The following is a 17,217-nucleotide window of genomic DNA, read 5'->3' on the forward strand; positions in this document are numbered from 1 at the left end:
AGACAAAAACATACAAGAAGAACGGTTGCAGGAATTGAGTGGGTGTAATCTAGAGAAAAGAAGAATTAGGAGAGACACGATAGCAGTATTCCAGTACTTGAGGGGCCACCACAAAGAAGAATGGGGTCAACTTCTTTGGATGACGGGATGAGAAACAATAGATGGAAACTAATCAAGGAGAGAAGCAACCTGGAATTAAAGAGAAATGCCCTAACAGTAAGGACAATTGACTAGTGGAACAGCTTGCCTCCAGAAGTTGTGGGTGCTCCAACACTAGAGGTTTTTAAGTTGTCACTTGTGGATAGTCACTTGTCTCCAGCTTGAGCAGGGGGCAGGTCTAGAAGACATCAAAGGTCCCTTCCATCTCTATTCTGATTGATTGATTGATTGATTGATTGATTGATTGATTGATTGATTGATTAAATTGATGAGTTCTTCTGAAACTTTGAACCTGAAGGTTCAGGAGCACTTCCAGAGGAAAGGAAAAGGAAATTGCTGGCATGGTTGCCAAATAAAAGGAATTTCTATGCATATGCTCTGGGAATGCGTTGAAGTTCAAAAATTTTGGAAGGAAGTACAGAATGAAATTAACAATATGCTAAACATTAATTGGATAATCACGAAAGAGTTAGCAACACTAGTTAAATATGGGGAATTACGAGAATTTAAAGAAATCAAAACAGCAGCTTTGGAAAGCGCTCAAGCAGTAGTGGTACTAGGGTGGAAGGATAGCAATAAATGGACAATCCAGAATTGGTACTGGTACATGGTGGACCACATCCACTTCGAAATTATGGAAATAAGATTAAATAACTTTGATGAAAATAAATTGGAGAAGCTGATGGCACGATGGAATAAGGTGAAAAATTATACCTTAAGTAGAATTTATGATGACAATGTGAAAAATAAATTGCAATCACTTTTTGTAGGTAAAGAAATGTAAACCGGAGCCAAGGAAGAAATTGAAATTTATTGCAAATAATTTAATCCCCTAAATGGTGGTGGGGTTTATTGGTGTTGGGCACTTTTTCTTTAAGTAATTTTTGTTTGTTTGTTGTAATAAAAATTTAATAAATATATATATATATTAAAATAAAAAGGGTCAGGAGCACAGCTTATGTCCCAATTAAGAGGACTTATCGTTCACACCTATAACAAAGAATCTAGTCATCTAAGGATCAGAATTAAATTGGTGCTAGATAAAAGAGTTAACAGAATTCAAGAGGGGTCTGAACTTGGAAAATTTGTGGACATGTAATGATTATAGGTTGATGTCTCTCTTGACTCCGTTCCCAGATTCTGCCTCTTTTTCTCTGTTCTGTCTGGGTCCCCCCAGATGCCAACACCAACCAAAAAGAGTATCAGACACACTGGTAAAAAGCAAAGGCAGTTTATATACTGGAAAGCAAACACAGGTAACACAAACTGTTCTTACAGACAGGAACACGATGAAGCTTCACAGAGGTTTCACGAAGGCCAGGCAATAAAACAGGATTCTTGCTGGCAAAAACAACACTGGAGATAATAAAACCCACGCCTCCCCCAAGTCTTTCAGCCTTCTAGGCCACAAGCCAAGATCAGAGACGCCAAGAATCGAAGCAAGGTCACAGGACTCCCAGCTGATAACTCTCCACAAGACTGTAAGGGCGGGCCTGCCTTTTCAACCCTGCTGAGGAGAACCACACCCAAACCCAGCTGTTGCCAATTCAGGGATGGAAATATCTTTCTAATTGGCCCCTTCTTTGTGCTGCTCGTCTCTGCCTCATGTCTATTATAGCCTGTGCGTCTTCATCCAATGAATCCAGGCTACTAGCTGGGGAGAGCCCCCCCCCCGGGGGTCTCAGGTTGCTCTCCCTCCTCCTCCTCCTGACGTTCCTCTCCCCCGTCTGCCTGGTCCTCCCCCTCCTGGTCACTGTCCTCCTCCTCTGGGCATGGATCCGGCAGAGCTCCAGCCGGTCCCTGAGGAGCCTCAGGCTGAATCACAACATTCTCAAAGATAAATTCCAGCAGTAGGAGGAAACATACCCATAAAAAATTATAAGTAATAGCTTTGGGTTTTCTGTTGGCAAAAAGGGATAAAAAACCCTAATCTGGATGAGATTAATAGGCCTCTCTTAACTTCTCATTTTATTCATTATTGATAAATTTCGCTTCATGAGCTATGCTGTGAGTGATAAAGATTTACATTTTGTTGCATCATAGAAACATAGAAGACTGACGGCAGAAAAAGACCTCATGGTCCACCTAGTCTGCCCTTATACTATTTCCTGTATTTTATCTTACAATGGATATATGTTTATCCCAGGCATGTTTAAATTCAGTTACTGTGGATTTACCAACCACGTCTGCTGGAAGTTTGTTCCAATGATCTATTACTCTTTCAGTAAAATAATATTTTCTCATGTTGCTTTTGATCTTTCCCCTGACTCACTTCAGATTGTGTCCCCTTGTTCTTTGTGTTCACTTTCCTATTAAAAACACTTCCCTCCTGGACCTTATTTAACTCTTTAACATATTTAAATGTTTCGATCATGTCCCCCCTATTCCTTCTGTCCTCCAGACTATACAGATTGAGTTTGTGAAGTCTTTCCTGATACGTTTTATGCTTAAGACCTTCCACCATTCTTGTAGCCTGTTCAATTTTGTCAATATCTTTTTGTAGGTGAGGTCTCTAGAACTGAACACAGTATTCTAAATGTGGTCTCACCAGCGCTCTGTATAAGGGGATAACAATCTCCCTCTTCCTGCTTGTTATACCTCTAGCTATGCAGCCAAACATCCTACTTGCTTTTCCTACCGCCCGACCACACTGCTCACCCATTTTGAGACGGTCAGAAATCACTACCCCTAAATCCTTCTCTTTTGGAGTTTTTGGCAGTTCTGTGTTAGCAAAAACTTCAGAAGAGAAGGATTTAGGGGTAGTGATTTCTGACAGTGTCAAAATGGGTGAGCAGTTTGGTCGACTGGTAGGAAAAGCAAGTAGGATGCTTGGCTGCATAGCTAGAGGTATAACAAGCAGGAAGAGGGAGATTGTGATCCCCTTATATAGAGAGTCAAATGAAGGGTTGTGCTTCTATATGGGACTTAATATGTGAGGCCTGTCTTTTGAATGTTGTTATTTAAAGGCTTAAATTTCGGTTTTAATTAGTGGTTTTAATTGCAATTTGTCAACAATTTGGCCACACGGCTTGGGAGGAAGCGAATCGGCGGAGTGGTAAGTTAGAACCCACCCATTCCATAGGAAACAATGTAAAGTCAATTAATCCGTGCAACCAAAAAAAACCCCCCGCAAAAAAACCGCTGCCGCCCGGCTGTCACCTTTTAAAACAGCCTGGGGGCTTCTCAGCGACCTCCCGAACGCCGAACGCCAAACCCGAACTTCCGGGTTCGGCATTCGGGAGGCCGCCGAGAAGCCCCCAGGCTGTTTTAAAAGGTGACAGCCGGGCAGCAGGGCTTCCCAGCAGCCTCCGAATGCCGAACGCGGAAGTTCGGCTTTGGTGTTCGGCTTTGGGAGGCTGCTGGAAAGCTGCGCGGCTGTTTTAAAAGGTGACAGCCGGGCTGGGGGGCTTCCCAGCAACCTCCCGAACCCTGAACTTTTGCCAAACTTCCAGGTTCGGGGTTTGGGGGGTTGCTGGGAAGCCCCCCCAGCCCAGCTGTCACCTTTTAAAACAGCTGCACGGCTTTCCAGCAGCCTCCCGAAGCCGAACGCCAAACCCGAACTTCCGCGTTCGGCATTCGGAGGCTGTTGGGAAGCCGCGCGGCTGTTTTAAAAGGTGACAGCCGGGCTGGGGGGCTTCCCAGCAGCCTCCCGAAGCCGAACGCCAAACCCGAACTTCTGCGTTTGGCGTTCGGAGGCTGCTGGGAAGCCCCCCAGCCTGGCTGTCACCTTTTAAAACAGCCGTGCGGCTTCCCAGCAGCCTCCGAACGCCAAACCCGGAAGTTCGGGTTTGGCGTTCGTAAGATGAAAAAAGTTCGTAAGAAGAGGCAAATTTTTTCTGAACCCCGGGTTCGTATCTTGAGTTGTTCGTAAGACGAGGGGTTCGTATCTTGAGGTACCACTGTATTTTATTTTTTTATTATTATTAGATTAGATTAGATTAGATTTATTGGATTTATATGCCGCCCCTCTCCGCAAACTCGGGGCGGCTCACAACAAGGTAAAAACAATACATAATAACAGATCCAATACCCACCAATCCAATTACAATTTTAAGCTAAAAAATTCATAAAAAACAACCCCAGAATATTAAAAAACAAGCACACAATCAATCTAACTCCAAAACAATATGGGCAAGGGGGAGATGTTTCAGTTCCCCCATGCCTGACGGCAGAGGTGGGTTTTAAGGAGTTTGCGAAAGGCAAGGAGGGTGGGGGCAATCCTAATCTCAGGGGGGAGCTGGTTCCAGAGGGTCGGAGCCGCCACAGAGAAGGCTCTTCCCCTGGGTCCCACCAGACAACATTGTTTAGGAAATATAATACATAATACAAAAACAAGTATTAATACATACACATTTAAAAAATTAGAGATACCTTGCTTTATATATAACTCTATGCAATATTCAGTTTGCGGTTTTCCATATTGATATGTTTCACGCTCTACTAATTTAACTCTATGTCTCTTAGAAATAAACATATATACTTCAATTCAAGGTGTGTAAAGAATAGAAGGTAGAAATAAAAGTAAAAAGTACAAATTATTACAAATATATTTATTTCCAAGTCATACACATAAATCCCTTATTGGATCTCGAAAATCCAATCTTTGTCCAATTTTAATCCATGCATATTGTAGCATGTCCAACTAAAGGAAAATTTTCCATTTTTATTCCTGCAATAGCTCCTCTTTGTGATGTCAATAAATTAATTGTTCCCTGTTGTGGTTAGCTCTGGTCCAGCTCCTGCCCCAAGGAATGTGCAGGTGGATGTGGGGGAAACATCCACATGCCGCAGGCCTGTTTTGCTCCCGTTGCAATCCGCCGACGAAGTCTCCTCTGACCAAGGAAGTGTGAGTGACAGGGAAGAGGGGAGTTTGGCAGACAGCCCAGGCGGAGATCAATCATCTGTATCATCCTTGGATTCTGAACAAGAATTAATGACACATCCACGCATGCGTAGAGTGATGCATAGGAGACAACAATTGAAGGATTATTACAAGAGAAAATGAGGCCACCTGTGGTTGGGTGGGGCTGCTGTAATTAGTGCTACAGATAAAAGTGCAGCCTGATGTTTTAGCCTCATGGCAGTTTATCTGATTCATTGTTTCATCAAGATCGTGGTTTTTGTGCTGTTCAAGATTGTGTGTGGACTCTCTGGACTTTAGAATTGGACTCAATTTCCCAGTTATTGGGTGAGCAATTGGATTGCATTTAACCTGAGCCTTGTGTGTACCAGAAAATCCCTTTGACATTTAAAAAGGGAGCTGTTTCTGTTTTTCTGTTTATAAAAACTTTTGGGTTTTCCTTTTATCGTGTGGTGTGTGTCTTCCTGGACTAATTACCCTGTAATTATGGGTGGTTGAAACACACCGGCAGAACAGTTCCCCTTCCTTATTCTTTTTTGTAACCAATTATACTATTTGTCCCAAACTTTATATAAAATATATCTTCAGATTAGAATCAATTTTGCTACACTACAGGATGAATCAGAATGGGGAATTGAGTGTTATTCAGTGCATCTATACTTCTGAAGAAATATTTTATAATTGGCATAGTATTTATTTATAATTTTACTTTATGGGCTCTTAGCTGAGTACTGAACTTGAGCTAATTACGATTAAAATACAAAAAAAACCTCCACAATGCACATAAACTTCTGCAAAACAAGCACTACCATATTTTTTTTTACATGTGAACTATTGAACTTTATTGGAATGGATTCTCCTGAAATTTTATGAATATTTGTGATGGCTGTTTTTGTTCATTGAGGAAGGAGTATATTGTGAAATGCTGTTCATTTATTTGGGTTTCATTGCTCTTGAGCAGCCTGGGTCAAACCTTTTCCAATCTTCTTTCATGCACATGATATTTCTCATGATGTATTATAATGTTCAAGAGATAGCTTGGGAAATAAACATTGTCAACCTCCCGCTAATTTATTTTGCCCTTGTTTTCTCAGAAGACACCTAAACAATTTGTAGACTAAATTAAACAGTGAGGTGAATATCACCATATTAGATTGCATGTCTCTTCCAATTTATCAACTATTTTTTTCTCTCTCTCTCTCTACCAAGAGAGAAAACTGAAAAGCCTTAATCCATTTTCAGAGCTTCTGCATAAATATGAGCTAAAATGCAGTCCGTTTTCCAAACAAGTCCTAAAATTAAATAAGGAGAATGTCAAGCCGCTGCAGAAGTTGATGATAAATTAACGGCTTGCCACACTATCTATGGAAAACCTGATGTTTATGGGAATTTGGGAGGGGTGAATGTTAGGAGGGAACAGATGTAGCTACAATTTACATTATTTCTTTCTTTTTAAAAAAAATATTGAATTTTTTTTAAACATAAGGCATATGTCTTCGGAGGGGGACGGCATACAAATCTATTATTATTATTATTATTATTATTATTATTATTATTATTATTATTATTATTTGTGGTTAGCTCTGGCCCGGCTCCTACCCCAAGGAATGTGCGGGTGGATGTGGGGGAGACATCCACATGCCGCAGGCCTGTTTTCCTCCCAGTAGAATCTGCCGACGAAGCCTCCTCTGACCAAGGAAGCATGAATGACAGGGAAGAGGGGAGTTTGGCAGACAGCCCTGGAGGAGATCAATCATCTGTATCATCCCTGGATTCTGAACAAGAATTAATGACACATCCACACATGCGTAGAGTGATGCATAGGAGACAACAACCGAAGGATTATTACAAGAGAAAATGAGGCCACCTTTGGTTGGGTGGGGCTGCTGTAATTAGTGCTACAGATAAAAGTGCAGCCTGGTGTTTTAGCCTCATGGCAGTTTATCTGATTCATTGTTTCGTCAAGACGTGGTATTTGTGCTGTTCAAGATTGTGTGGGGATTCTCTGGACTTTAGAATTGGACTCAATTTCCCAGTTATTGGATTGCATTTAACCTGTGCCTTGTGTATACCATAAAATCCCTTTGACATTTAAAAAGGGAGCTGTTTCTGTTTTTCTGTTTATAAAAACTTTTGGGTTTTCCTTTTATCGTGTGGTATGTGTCTTCCTGGACTAATTACCCTGTAATTATGGGCAGTTGAAACACGCCGGCAGAATTATTATTATTATTATTATTATTATTATTATTATTATTATTAATTAGGTTTGTATGCCGCTTCTCTCCGTAGACTTGGGGCAGCTCACAACAGTAATAGCACAATATATAATAAATCTAATAATTAAAAATCACTAAAAACCACTTATTTAAAAAGAAACATACTGTACACACAAATATACCATGTGTAAACTGTATAGGCCCAGGGGAAATGTCTCAGTTTCCCCATGCCTGGTGGCAGAGGTGGGTTTTAAGAAGTTTACGAAAAGCAAGGAGGGTGGGGGCAGTTCTAGTCTCCAGGGGGAGCTGGTTCCAGAGGGTCGGGGCCACCACAGAGAAGGCTCTTCCCCTGGGTCCCACCAGACGACATTGTTTAGTCGACGGGACCCGGAGAAGGCCAACTCTGTGGGACCTAACCAGTCGCTGAGATTCGTGCAGCAGAAGACGGTCTCAGAGATATTCTGGCCCGGTGCCATGAAGAGCTTTATAGGTCATGACCAACACTTTGAATTGTGACCGGAAACTGATCGGCAACCAATGCACACTGCGGAGTGTTGGTGTAACATAATATTATTATTATTATTATTATTATTATTATTATTATTATTATTATTATTATGTCAATACAACACAGCAAACAAGATCACTATGCTGGATTTCATATTTCATCATCAGTCGGGCGCTTCCCAAGCACTTATTATTATTATTATTATTATTATTATTATTATTATTATTACTATTATTATTATTATTACTATTATTATTATTATTATTATTATTATTATTATTATTATTATTATTATCATTATACCCTAGCCTCCTGGCCAGCGAGTGTAGTATGTCTTGCTGTGTGAATGGGAATGAATGGTTTTAATTGCTATTAGAGTTTTTAAAGTTTAAATATTAATATTTATTTATTTATTTATTTAATATTTAGATTTGTATGCCGCCCCTCTCCAAAGACTCCAATATTAATTGGATTTTTTTTAGATATGTATATTGTTTTATGTGTTGTGAGCCACCCTGAGTCCTCGGAGAGGGCCGGCATACAAATCCAATAAATAAATAAATAAATAAGTAAGTAAGAAAGAAAGAAAGAGAGAGAGAAAGAGAGAGAGAAAGAGAAAGAAAGAAAGAAAGAGAAAGAAAGAAAGAAAGAGAAAGTAAGAAAGAAAGAAAGAGAGAGGGAGAGAGAAAGAAAGAGAAAGAAAGAGAAAGAAAGAGAAAGAAAGAAAGAAAGAAAGAAAGAAAGAAAGAAAGAAAGAAAGAAAGAAAGAAAGACCAGGTAACACAATGGCTCTCATTCCGTGATGCATAAATGCCATTTTAGTATTCGCACAGGAGCTTTGAAATGGTCAAAAACAGTTTAAATAAGAAGAATGGAAAACAACTAATAATAGAAAACTTAACATTTTGAGTCATGGAAATGCGAAAATGTTCTTCAGACAGGAAGAGGGCTATCCATTAAACGTTCATGGTGTCATGCTATTCTTTGTACCATAAAATAAATTGAGTTCTGGCCAAAGATTTGAAAATTATGCTGGAGTCATATTATTGCTCGGTTTTATTCATTTGCCATTAAGGAAATGAACACCTCATATATTTTTGTGTCCGAAACGCATCTCACTTCTGTTCCTTAATTAAGAGATGGGAGATTTGAGGAAATGGTAGGATGTTCAAACAGGCCATTTATTTCCTTTCTTAATGGAAAGAGCTTTTAGTATCCTTACGGGTTTTTCATTGTATCAGAAGGTGAGTAGCGGACATAGTCCATTTAATTTGTTCCTCGCTATGCCTTTGGAGAGCCGCTTTCTAAAATCCATGAGCCGCGGACATCCTAGCTGTTAAAAATGAAAACTGCTCTTCCCCATTTCCCACCACTTAAACCCTCTGCACCAAACTGCTATTCACTTACTTTCTCTGCCAGATGTGGGTGTTGTTGTAAACATGTGTCGGGTGCTGTTCTGCGCATCGAAACCCCTGACTCAAAAATCCCAGCGACCGATTAGGTCCCACAGAGTGGGCCTTCTCCGAGTCCCGTCAACTAAACAATGGTCATTTGGCGGGACCCAGGGGAAGAGCCTTCTCTGTGGCGGCCCCGGCTCTCTGGAACCAAGTCCCTTCCCAGAGATCAGAATTGCCCCCACCCTCCTCGCCTTTCGTAAGCTCCTTAAAACCCACCTCTGCCATCAGGCATTGGGGAACTGAGATATTCTTTCCCCCTAGGCTTCTACAGTTTATGCATGGTATGTGTGTATGTATGTCTGGTTTTTATAATAAGGGTTTTTTTAGTTGTTTTATTATTGGATTGCTACATATTGTTTTTATCACTGTTGTTAGCCGCCCCAAGTCCACGGAGAGGGGCGGCATACAAATCGAATCAATCAATCAGGAGGAGGGGAGGGGAGAGGAGAGGAGAGGAGAGATAATGGGATGAGATAGGATGGAGGAGAGGAGGGAAGGGAAGAGAAGAGATAACAGAAGAGAAGAGATAATGAAGAGAACAGAGAACAGAACAGAACAGTGAAGGACAAGCACACAGTGCATCTTACGTCGAATATTGAGCTTGGGAGGGCTGCATGAGGTGCTTGCAAGTTCCATTTTCACCAGCAAAGGCTTGCAGGAAGCCATTGCAACTGAAAACAGGGCTCAGGAGCCCATTTTTGCTGGAAAAATCACTCCCACTACAGGCGCCCCCACACGAGTGATGTCAAGCTGGCCACGCCCACCCACACCGCCTCCCCAAATATCAAACACAATGAAATGTAGCCCTCAGTGAAATCGAACTCAATGCCCCTGCTCTAGGATGTTACGATGGCAAAAAAAGGAAGCTAATCTATTTACCGGTTGACGTGTCTTCCACATCACCTAACACTCTTCTTATTTTCACCAGCTTTGATGTGAAAATGCATGTTATTTTTATTTGTCCCATTTTTACCGTCGTACAAAGCTTAGAAGGCCGTATCGGTACAGAATTCCTGCCTAGTTTTTGCACTCTTCACACATTTGTGCCTCCCTGGCAGTTTTTCATCCCTCGCGGTTTGATATTTACCCCGTCAGCAAATAATCAAAGTCTTTAGATTTGTCACAATCCGTTTTATTCTCCTTTTCATGCAAAAAAGAGAGGCGAAGATGAAGTTATAAACGCCTTCGTTTCAATAGAACACAATAGAAATGTAAATAGCCTCAACGAATCCACATCTGTTTCTGGGTAATTGCCGGATGCATGCTGGTTTGGTTTAGCCCAGGAATTTTGAAAAGCCATCTTTTTAAATTAAAACACACACACACACACATTAGGGATACAAGGCAGGGCTCCTTAAAGAGAAGAGAAAATGTTTAAAAGCTCGATAAAAATGGTAGCTCCATACATGGTATATCGGTGTTCATAGAAACATAGAAACATAGAAGACTGACGGCAGAAAAAGACCTCATGGTCCATCTAGTTTGCCCTTATACTATTTCCTGTATTTTATCTTAGGATGGATATATGTTTATCCCAGGCATGTTTAAATTCAGTGACTGTGGATTTACCAACCACGTCTGCTGGAAGTTTGTTCCAAGGATCTACTACTCTTTCAGTGAAATAATATTTTCTCACATTGCTTTTGATTTTTTCCCCCAACTAACTTCAGATTGTGTCCCTTGTTCTTGTGTTCACTTTCCTATTAAAAACACTTCCTTCCTTTAACCCTTTAACATATTTAAATGTTTCGATCATGTCCCCCCTTTTCCTTCTGTCCTCCAGACTATACAGATTGAGTTCATGAAGTCTTTCCTGATACGTTTTATGCTTAAGACCTTCCACCATTCTTGTAGCCCGTCTTTGTCAATATCTTTTTGTAGGTGAGGTCTCCAGAACTGGACACAGTATTCCAAATGCGGTCTCACCAGCACTCTATATAAGGGGATCACAATCTCCCTCTTCCTGCTTGTTATACCTCTAGCTATGCAGCCAAGCATCCTACTTGCTTTTCCTACCGCCCGACCACACTGCTCACCCATTTTGAGACTGTCAGAAATCACGACCCCTAAATCCTTCTCTTCTAAAGTTTTTGCTAACACAGAACTGCCAATACAATACTCAGATTGAGGATTCCTTTTCCCCAAGTGCATTATTTTACATTTGGAAACATTAAACTGCAGTTTCCACTGCAGTTTCCATTGCTTTGACCATTTATCTAGTAAAGCTAAATCATTTACCACATTGCAGACCCCTCCAGGAATATCAACCCTATTGCACACTTTAGAGTCATCGGCAAATAGGCAAACCTTCCCTACCAAACCTTCCTGGTCCATCTAGTCTGCCCTTATACTATTTTCTGTATTTTATCTTACAATGGATATATGTTTATCCCAGGCATGTTTAAATTCAGTTACTGTGGCTTTATCTACCATGTCTGCTGGAAGTTTGTTCCAAGGATCTACTACTCTCAGTAAAATAATATTTTCTCATGTTGCTTTTGATCTTTCCCCCAACTAACTTCAGATTGTGTCCCCTTGTTCTTGTGTTCACTTTCCTATTAAAAATTAAAATATGTATGTACACATATGGCATATATACATAGAATTAAATAGTATATTTTGGATGTTCAGCAATAGTAAATACAGTGATACCTTGTCTTACGAACTTAATTGGTTCACTCCCCTGATAAAATCTAGGCGCGTCTTATACTCCAAAAATATGGTATGTCTTGTAGTCCGTCATCCAATAATGGGTCCCACCCAGTACGAATGGGATCGGCGATCCGTTAGGACTTTTTAGTGGGCTCCGGAGTTCGGCACGGGCAGTCGCCCGCCTGACATGCATGCACACACCCCCATGAGACAAGACTTTTGTGCATGCACCCGAAGTAAAATCTCGCATGAGGATGCTTGCGCGGGTGAGATTTCAGCAAATTCTTTTGCACGCGCAGAAGCAGAAAAAGGCGAACATTGTCAAAATCTTGCCCACTCAAGCATCCTTGGACGAGATTTCACTTCGGGCGCATGTGTAGAAGTTAAGTCTTCGCAGGGGTGTGTACACATGTGTTGGGTGCACATTTGTGCACGCCTGGCCTCAGGATCAGCATTCCCCGTAAGCTGCGTGCGGGCGCACGCGCGCTCCCCAAAATACCCCCGCGCACCCTTTTCCACGGGCGCGCGCTCCCCATCCCTCTGCCAGCCCACAGGGGGGTGGGGGCGGGGAGGCGCCGGCAGTAGAAAGAAAGGGAGCCGCTGCCGCCACTGCCTCCCCATGATGCCTCTGGCCCCCTCGCGCCCCTGGCCTCTCAGCCCTGCCCTCGCCTGCCCGATCCACCCCCTCTCCTCCTCTGCTGCCTCCTGCCTTGGGGCGCAACTCTGCATCTTCTTTTCATCCGCGCTCCCAGCCAGGAATGCCCGCCCCACCCCTCTCGCAGCCCCTTCGCTGGGAGTGCTTTCGTCCCAGACCTTTCAACAAGGGGGCTGCAGTAGAGGCAGGGCAGGTGTCCCCGAAGCGTTCGGAGAATGCGCTCTCGCAGCCCCCTCACTAACAGAGAGTGAGGGGGGGAGAGAAAGTAAGTGAGAAAAAGAGAGAGGGCGAAAGGGGTGGAGAGAGAGATAGCAAGAGAGAGAAGAGAAAGAAAGAAAGAGAGTGAGAGGGAAAGAAAGCAATAGAGAGAGAACAAGAGGGGGAGAGAGAAAGAGAGAGAAATGACTCTTGATTTAAAGCATATGGTAAAAATCACCCAAATAATAACAGAGAAAACAAACCCCATCCGTTTGTTTGTTTGTGTGTGTGTGTGTGTGAACTCTTGAACCATTTCCAATAGCTCACCTGTTATTGGAAATGGTTCAAGAGTTCACACACACACACACACACAAGGGGGGAGGAGACAGGGATGGAAAAAGAGGAGAAGAAATTAATAATAGTAATAGATTTTGGTTTTGTTTTATTATTCATTTCTTTTAATAAAAAAGAAGGGAATTTTTTTCTTATTTATTTATTTATTTATTTTCTTTCTTATTTATTTATTTATTTTTATTTCTTTATTTATTCATTCATTATTTATTTATTTATTTATTTCTTATTTATTTTTATTTATTTATTTATTCATTCATTCATTCATTCATTCATTCATTCATTCATTTATTTATTTATTTATTTATTTATTTATTTATTTATACTTCTATGCCGCCCAGTCCCAAAGGGACTGCCGCTCAGACACTATACTTTTCCGCCCACACCGAAAAAAAATTAGAGGGAACATTGCTCAGGATCCTGGTACCAGTTGGAAAAGGTAACTGGAGCCCTTCACTGCCGCAATCTCTCTTGATGTTCTGTCCGGGGGTTTATCACAAGCTTCGAATCCAGCACATTTGTCTTTGCTGCTGCTAAACCATTGCTTTAGATTAAGAAACTGTCAGTAGCGACGGCACTATTTCTCCAGGCAGTTCAGGGGTCGAGAGATTGCTGATGATACCGGCGGTGTTGTTTTAAAGCAACAGCAGATAATAAGTCATGTTCTGTCCCCTGTTTTTTCTTCTGGGTCAGCCCTGGAGCAGATTATTTGTGAGTACGAGCCTGGCCTTATCGATCTTGCGTCTCCAACCTTATTGTGCGGGCAATTTTACCGTCTTAAAAAAAGAATCTCCACACCTATTTGCACATCCTCGGCTGCCAGTGTGCGCCTGATGAATTATAACAAATCAAGTTGTATCTGCAGCTTAGCCGTAGAGGACTCTTGAGGTGTGATTCCTGGGCGCTGTGCCATTCGACACTATGAGAATGTGTCAATTGTGTAGCAATTTTTGTGGGCAATTACTGTAAAGCGTCGCATACGGGCATGTTTTAGGTCGGTGTAATATTGCGTTTGTGGAACAGAAACAATTGACACTCTGTTATGCTTGGTACAAGTACCGACTAAGCCAGATCAACCTTTTTAATGCCTTGACCCTTTAATACAGTTCCTCATGTTGTGGTGACCCCCAACCATAAGTCTAGCGCCAATTCTCCCAACAGAGCTTTAAGCTGATTGGCAGGAAGGTCAAAGTGATGCCCCCACTGTAAACACCTGATTGGTCGGATTGTGCAAATATGTTCCAAGGCTCCAGAATAGAAGCTTTAATTCCTAACACCATGGGAAATTTGTCTTTTCCCCCATGGACTTAGGCAACCCCTGATGAAAGAATTGTTTGACCCCCAAAAAGATTCCGACCCCCAGGTTGAGAACCACTGGATTAAGCAAAACCTGGATCAAAAACAGGAACTGTGGTAGGGATCTTGGAGTCCTAGTAGATGATCCATTAAACATGAGCCAGCAGGGTGTAGCAGCAGCCAAAAAAAATAAAATCAAAAACAAAACTTGGTTGTATAAACAGAGGCATAGAATCAAATTCAAGTCAAGTTTTAGTACCAATTTATAAAGCTTTCCTACGGCCAGACCTCGAATAACTGTATCCAGTTTTGGTCACCACATTACAAAAAAGATGTTGAGACTTTGGGAAAAGTACAAAGAAGAGCAACTAGTAGTAGTAGTAGTAGTAGTAGTAGTAGTAGTAGTAGTAGAAGTAGTAGTAGTAGTAGTAGTAGTAGTAGTAGTAATAATAATAATAATAATAATAATAGAAGGGTGGCATACAAATCTATTATTATTATTAATAAGAATAATAAGAATAATTAATAATAATATTATAATATAATTATATTAATTATTATTATTAATAATAATATAATATAATAATAATAATAGAAGGGCAGCATACAAGTCTATTATTATTAATAATAATAATAATTAATAATAATAATATTATAATATAATTATATTAATAATTATTATTCATAATAATAATAATAATTAATAATAATAACAACAACAACTGACATGATCTTAAAACCGAATAAGGATGACTCTGCCATAAACCAGTACAGGTGGCCCCAGTAGTACCAGTAGTAATCGGCACATTGTCATTTCTTTCTGTCCAGGTGACGTCATTGTCTACATTAATGAAGTCTGCGTCCTCGGACACACTCACGCGGATGTCGTCAAACTCTTCCAGTCCGTTCCCATTGGCCAGAGTGTCAACCTGGTGCTATGTCGCGGCTATCCTCTGCCCTTCGACCCCGAAGATCCTGCCAACAGCATAGTGCCGCCGCTCGCCATGATGGAGAGGCCTCCCGTCATTGTCAACGGGAGGCATAACTACGAAACGTACTTGGAATACATTTCTAGAACTTCCCAGTCCGTTCCGGATATAACGGATCGGCCGCCGCCACATTCCTTGCACTCCATTCCAGCGGAGAGTCAGCTCGATGGCACGTTCCCGCCGCCCATCCACGACGACAACGTCTCCATGGCCTCGTCGGGAGCCACTCAAGCTGAACTCATGACCTTAACCATTGTGAAAGGGGCCCAGGGCTTCGGCTTCACTATAGCGGACAGTCCCACGGGGCAAAGGGTGAAGCAGATCTTAGATGTTCAGGGGTGCCCTGGCTTATGTGAAGGTGACCTCATTGTCGAGATCAACCAGCAGAATGTACAGAATATGAGCCATGCCGAAGTAGTGGATATACTTAAAGAATGTCCTGTTGGAAGTGACACGTCCCTGTTTATCCATAGAGGAGGTAAGTCTACGAGGTCGCCGCAATGACGGCAATTCATGGTGAAAGTTTTAAAAGATACTTCCTTTATTGGTGTGTTGCACGAATCCCAGCGGCCAATTAGGTCCCACAGCGTCGGCCTTCTCCGGGTCCCGTCGACTAAACAATGTTGTCTGGCGGGACCCAGGGGAAGAGCCTTCTCTGTGGTGGCCCTGGCCCTCTGGAACCAACTCCCCCTGGAGATTTGAACTGCCCCCATCCTCCTCGCCTTCCACAACCCTCTGAAAACCCATCTATGTCGCACGGGGTAATTGATGTATCCCTTGGCTAGTGAGATTTATGTCTGGTTATTGGCAGTTCTGTGTTAGCAAAAACTTCAGAAGAGAAGGATTTAGGGGTAGTGATTTCTGACAGTCTCAAAATGGGTGAGCAGTGTGGTCGGGCAGTAGGAAAAGCAAGTAGGATGCTTGGCTGCATAGCTAGAGGTATAACAAGCAGGAAGAGGGAGATTGTGATCCCCTTATCTAGAGCGCTGGTGAGACCACATTTGGAATACTGTGTTCAGTTCTGGAGACCTCACCTACAAAAAGATATTGACAAAATTGAACGGGTCCAAAGATGGGCTACAAGAATGGTGGAAGGTCTTAAGCATAAAACGTATCAGGAAAGACTTAATGAACTCAATCTGTATAGTCTGGAGGACAGAAGGAAAAGGGGGGACATGATTGAAACATTTAAATATGTCAAAGGGTTAAATAAGGTTCAGGGGGGAAGTGTTTTTAATAGGAAAGAGAACACAAGAACAAGGGGACACAATCTGAAGTTAGTTGGGGGAAAGATAAAAAGCAACATGAGAAAATATTATTTTACTGAAAGAGTAGTAGATCCTTGGAACAAACTTCCATCAGACGTGGTTGGTAAATCCACAGTAACTGAATTTAAACATGCCTGGGATAAACATATATCCATTGTAAGATAAAATACAGGAAATAGTATAAGGGCAGACTAGATGGACCATGAGGTCTTTTTCTGCCGTCAGTCTTCTATGTTTCTATGTTTCTATGTTTCTATGTTGATTGGGTAGTATTGTCTGTTTTTTAATGATAGGAGTTTTTAACCATAGTTTTTAAATATTGGATTTATTGTAAATTGTTTATTGTTGCTGTGAGCCGTCCTGAGTCTTCGGAGAGGGGTGGCATACAAATCTAATAAAATATTATTAATGTTATTATTAGAAGTCAGTCTTTAAAGTGATAGGTGGCTGTAAAATCATAGACACAAAGACATGATTTCTTGAATGACTCTTTGTCCAGGTTGGAAATATCTCTCTGGGATGAGCAGAGATGCCTCGTGTTCGGAAGCTCTCTGTCTCTGGACTTGCAAGTTTATTATTTATAACAAGTTTCTTGCATATACAAATG

At 41.5% G+C, this 17,217-nt stretch overlaps 1 protein-coding gene across 14 annotated transcripts in view; it reads left to right on the plus strand.

Annotated features, from left to right (window-relative positions):
* Positions 1–17,217, plus strand: part of MAGI2 (membrane associated guanylate kinase, WW and PDZ domain containing 2) — a 526,993-nt gene that overhangs the window by 418,851 nt on the left and 90,925 nt on the right. For all 14 annotated transcript variants that reach the window (XM_070755140.1, XM_070755141.1, XM_070755143.1 and 11 more), the window contains one exon: positions 15,182–15,820. In XM_070755140.1, the coding sequence (XP_070611241.1) occupies positions 15,182–15,820 (639 nt within the window). The remainder of the gene's footprint in view (positions 1–15,181; positions 15,821–17,217) is intronic.

The sequence above is a fragment of the Erythrolamprus reginae genome, chromosome 6 (assembly GCF_031021105.1).
Source record: "Erythrolamprus reginae isolate rEryReg1 chromosome 6, rEryReg1.hap1, whole genome shotgun sequence".
NCBI classification, from domain to species: Eukaryota; Metazoa; Chordata; class Lepidosauria; order Squamata; family Dipsadidae; genus Erythrolamprus; species Erythrolamprus reginae.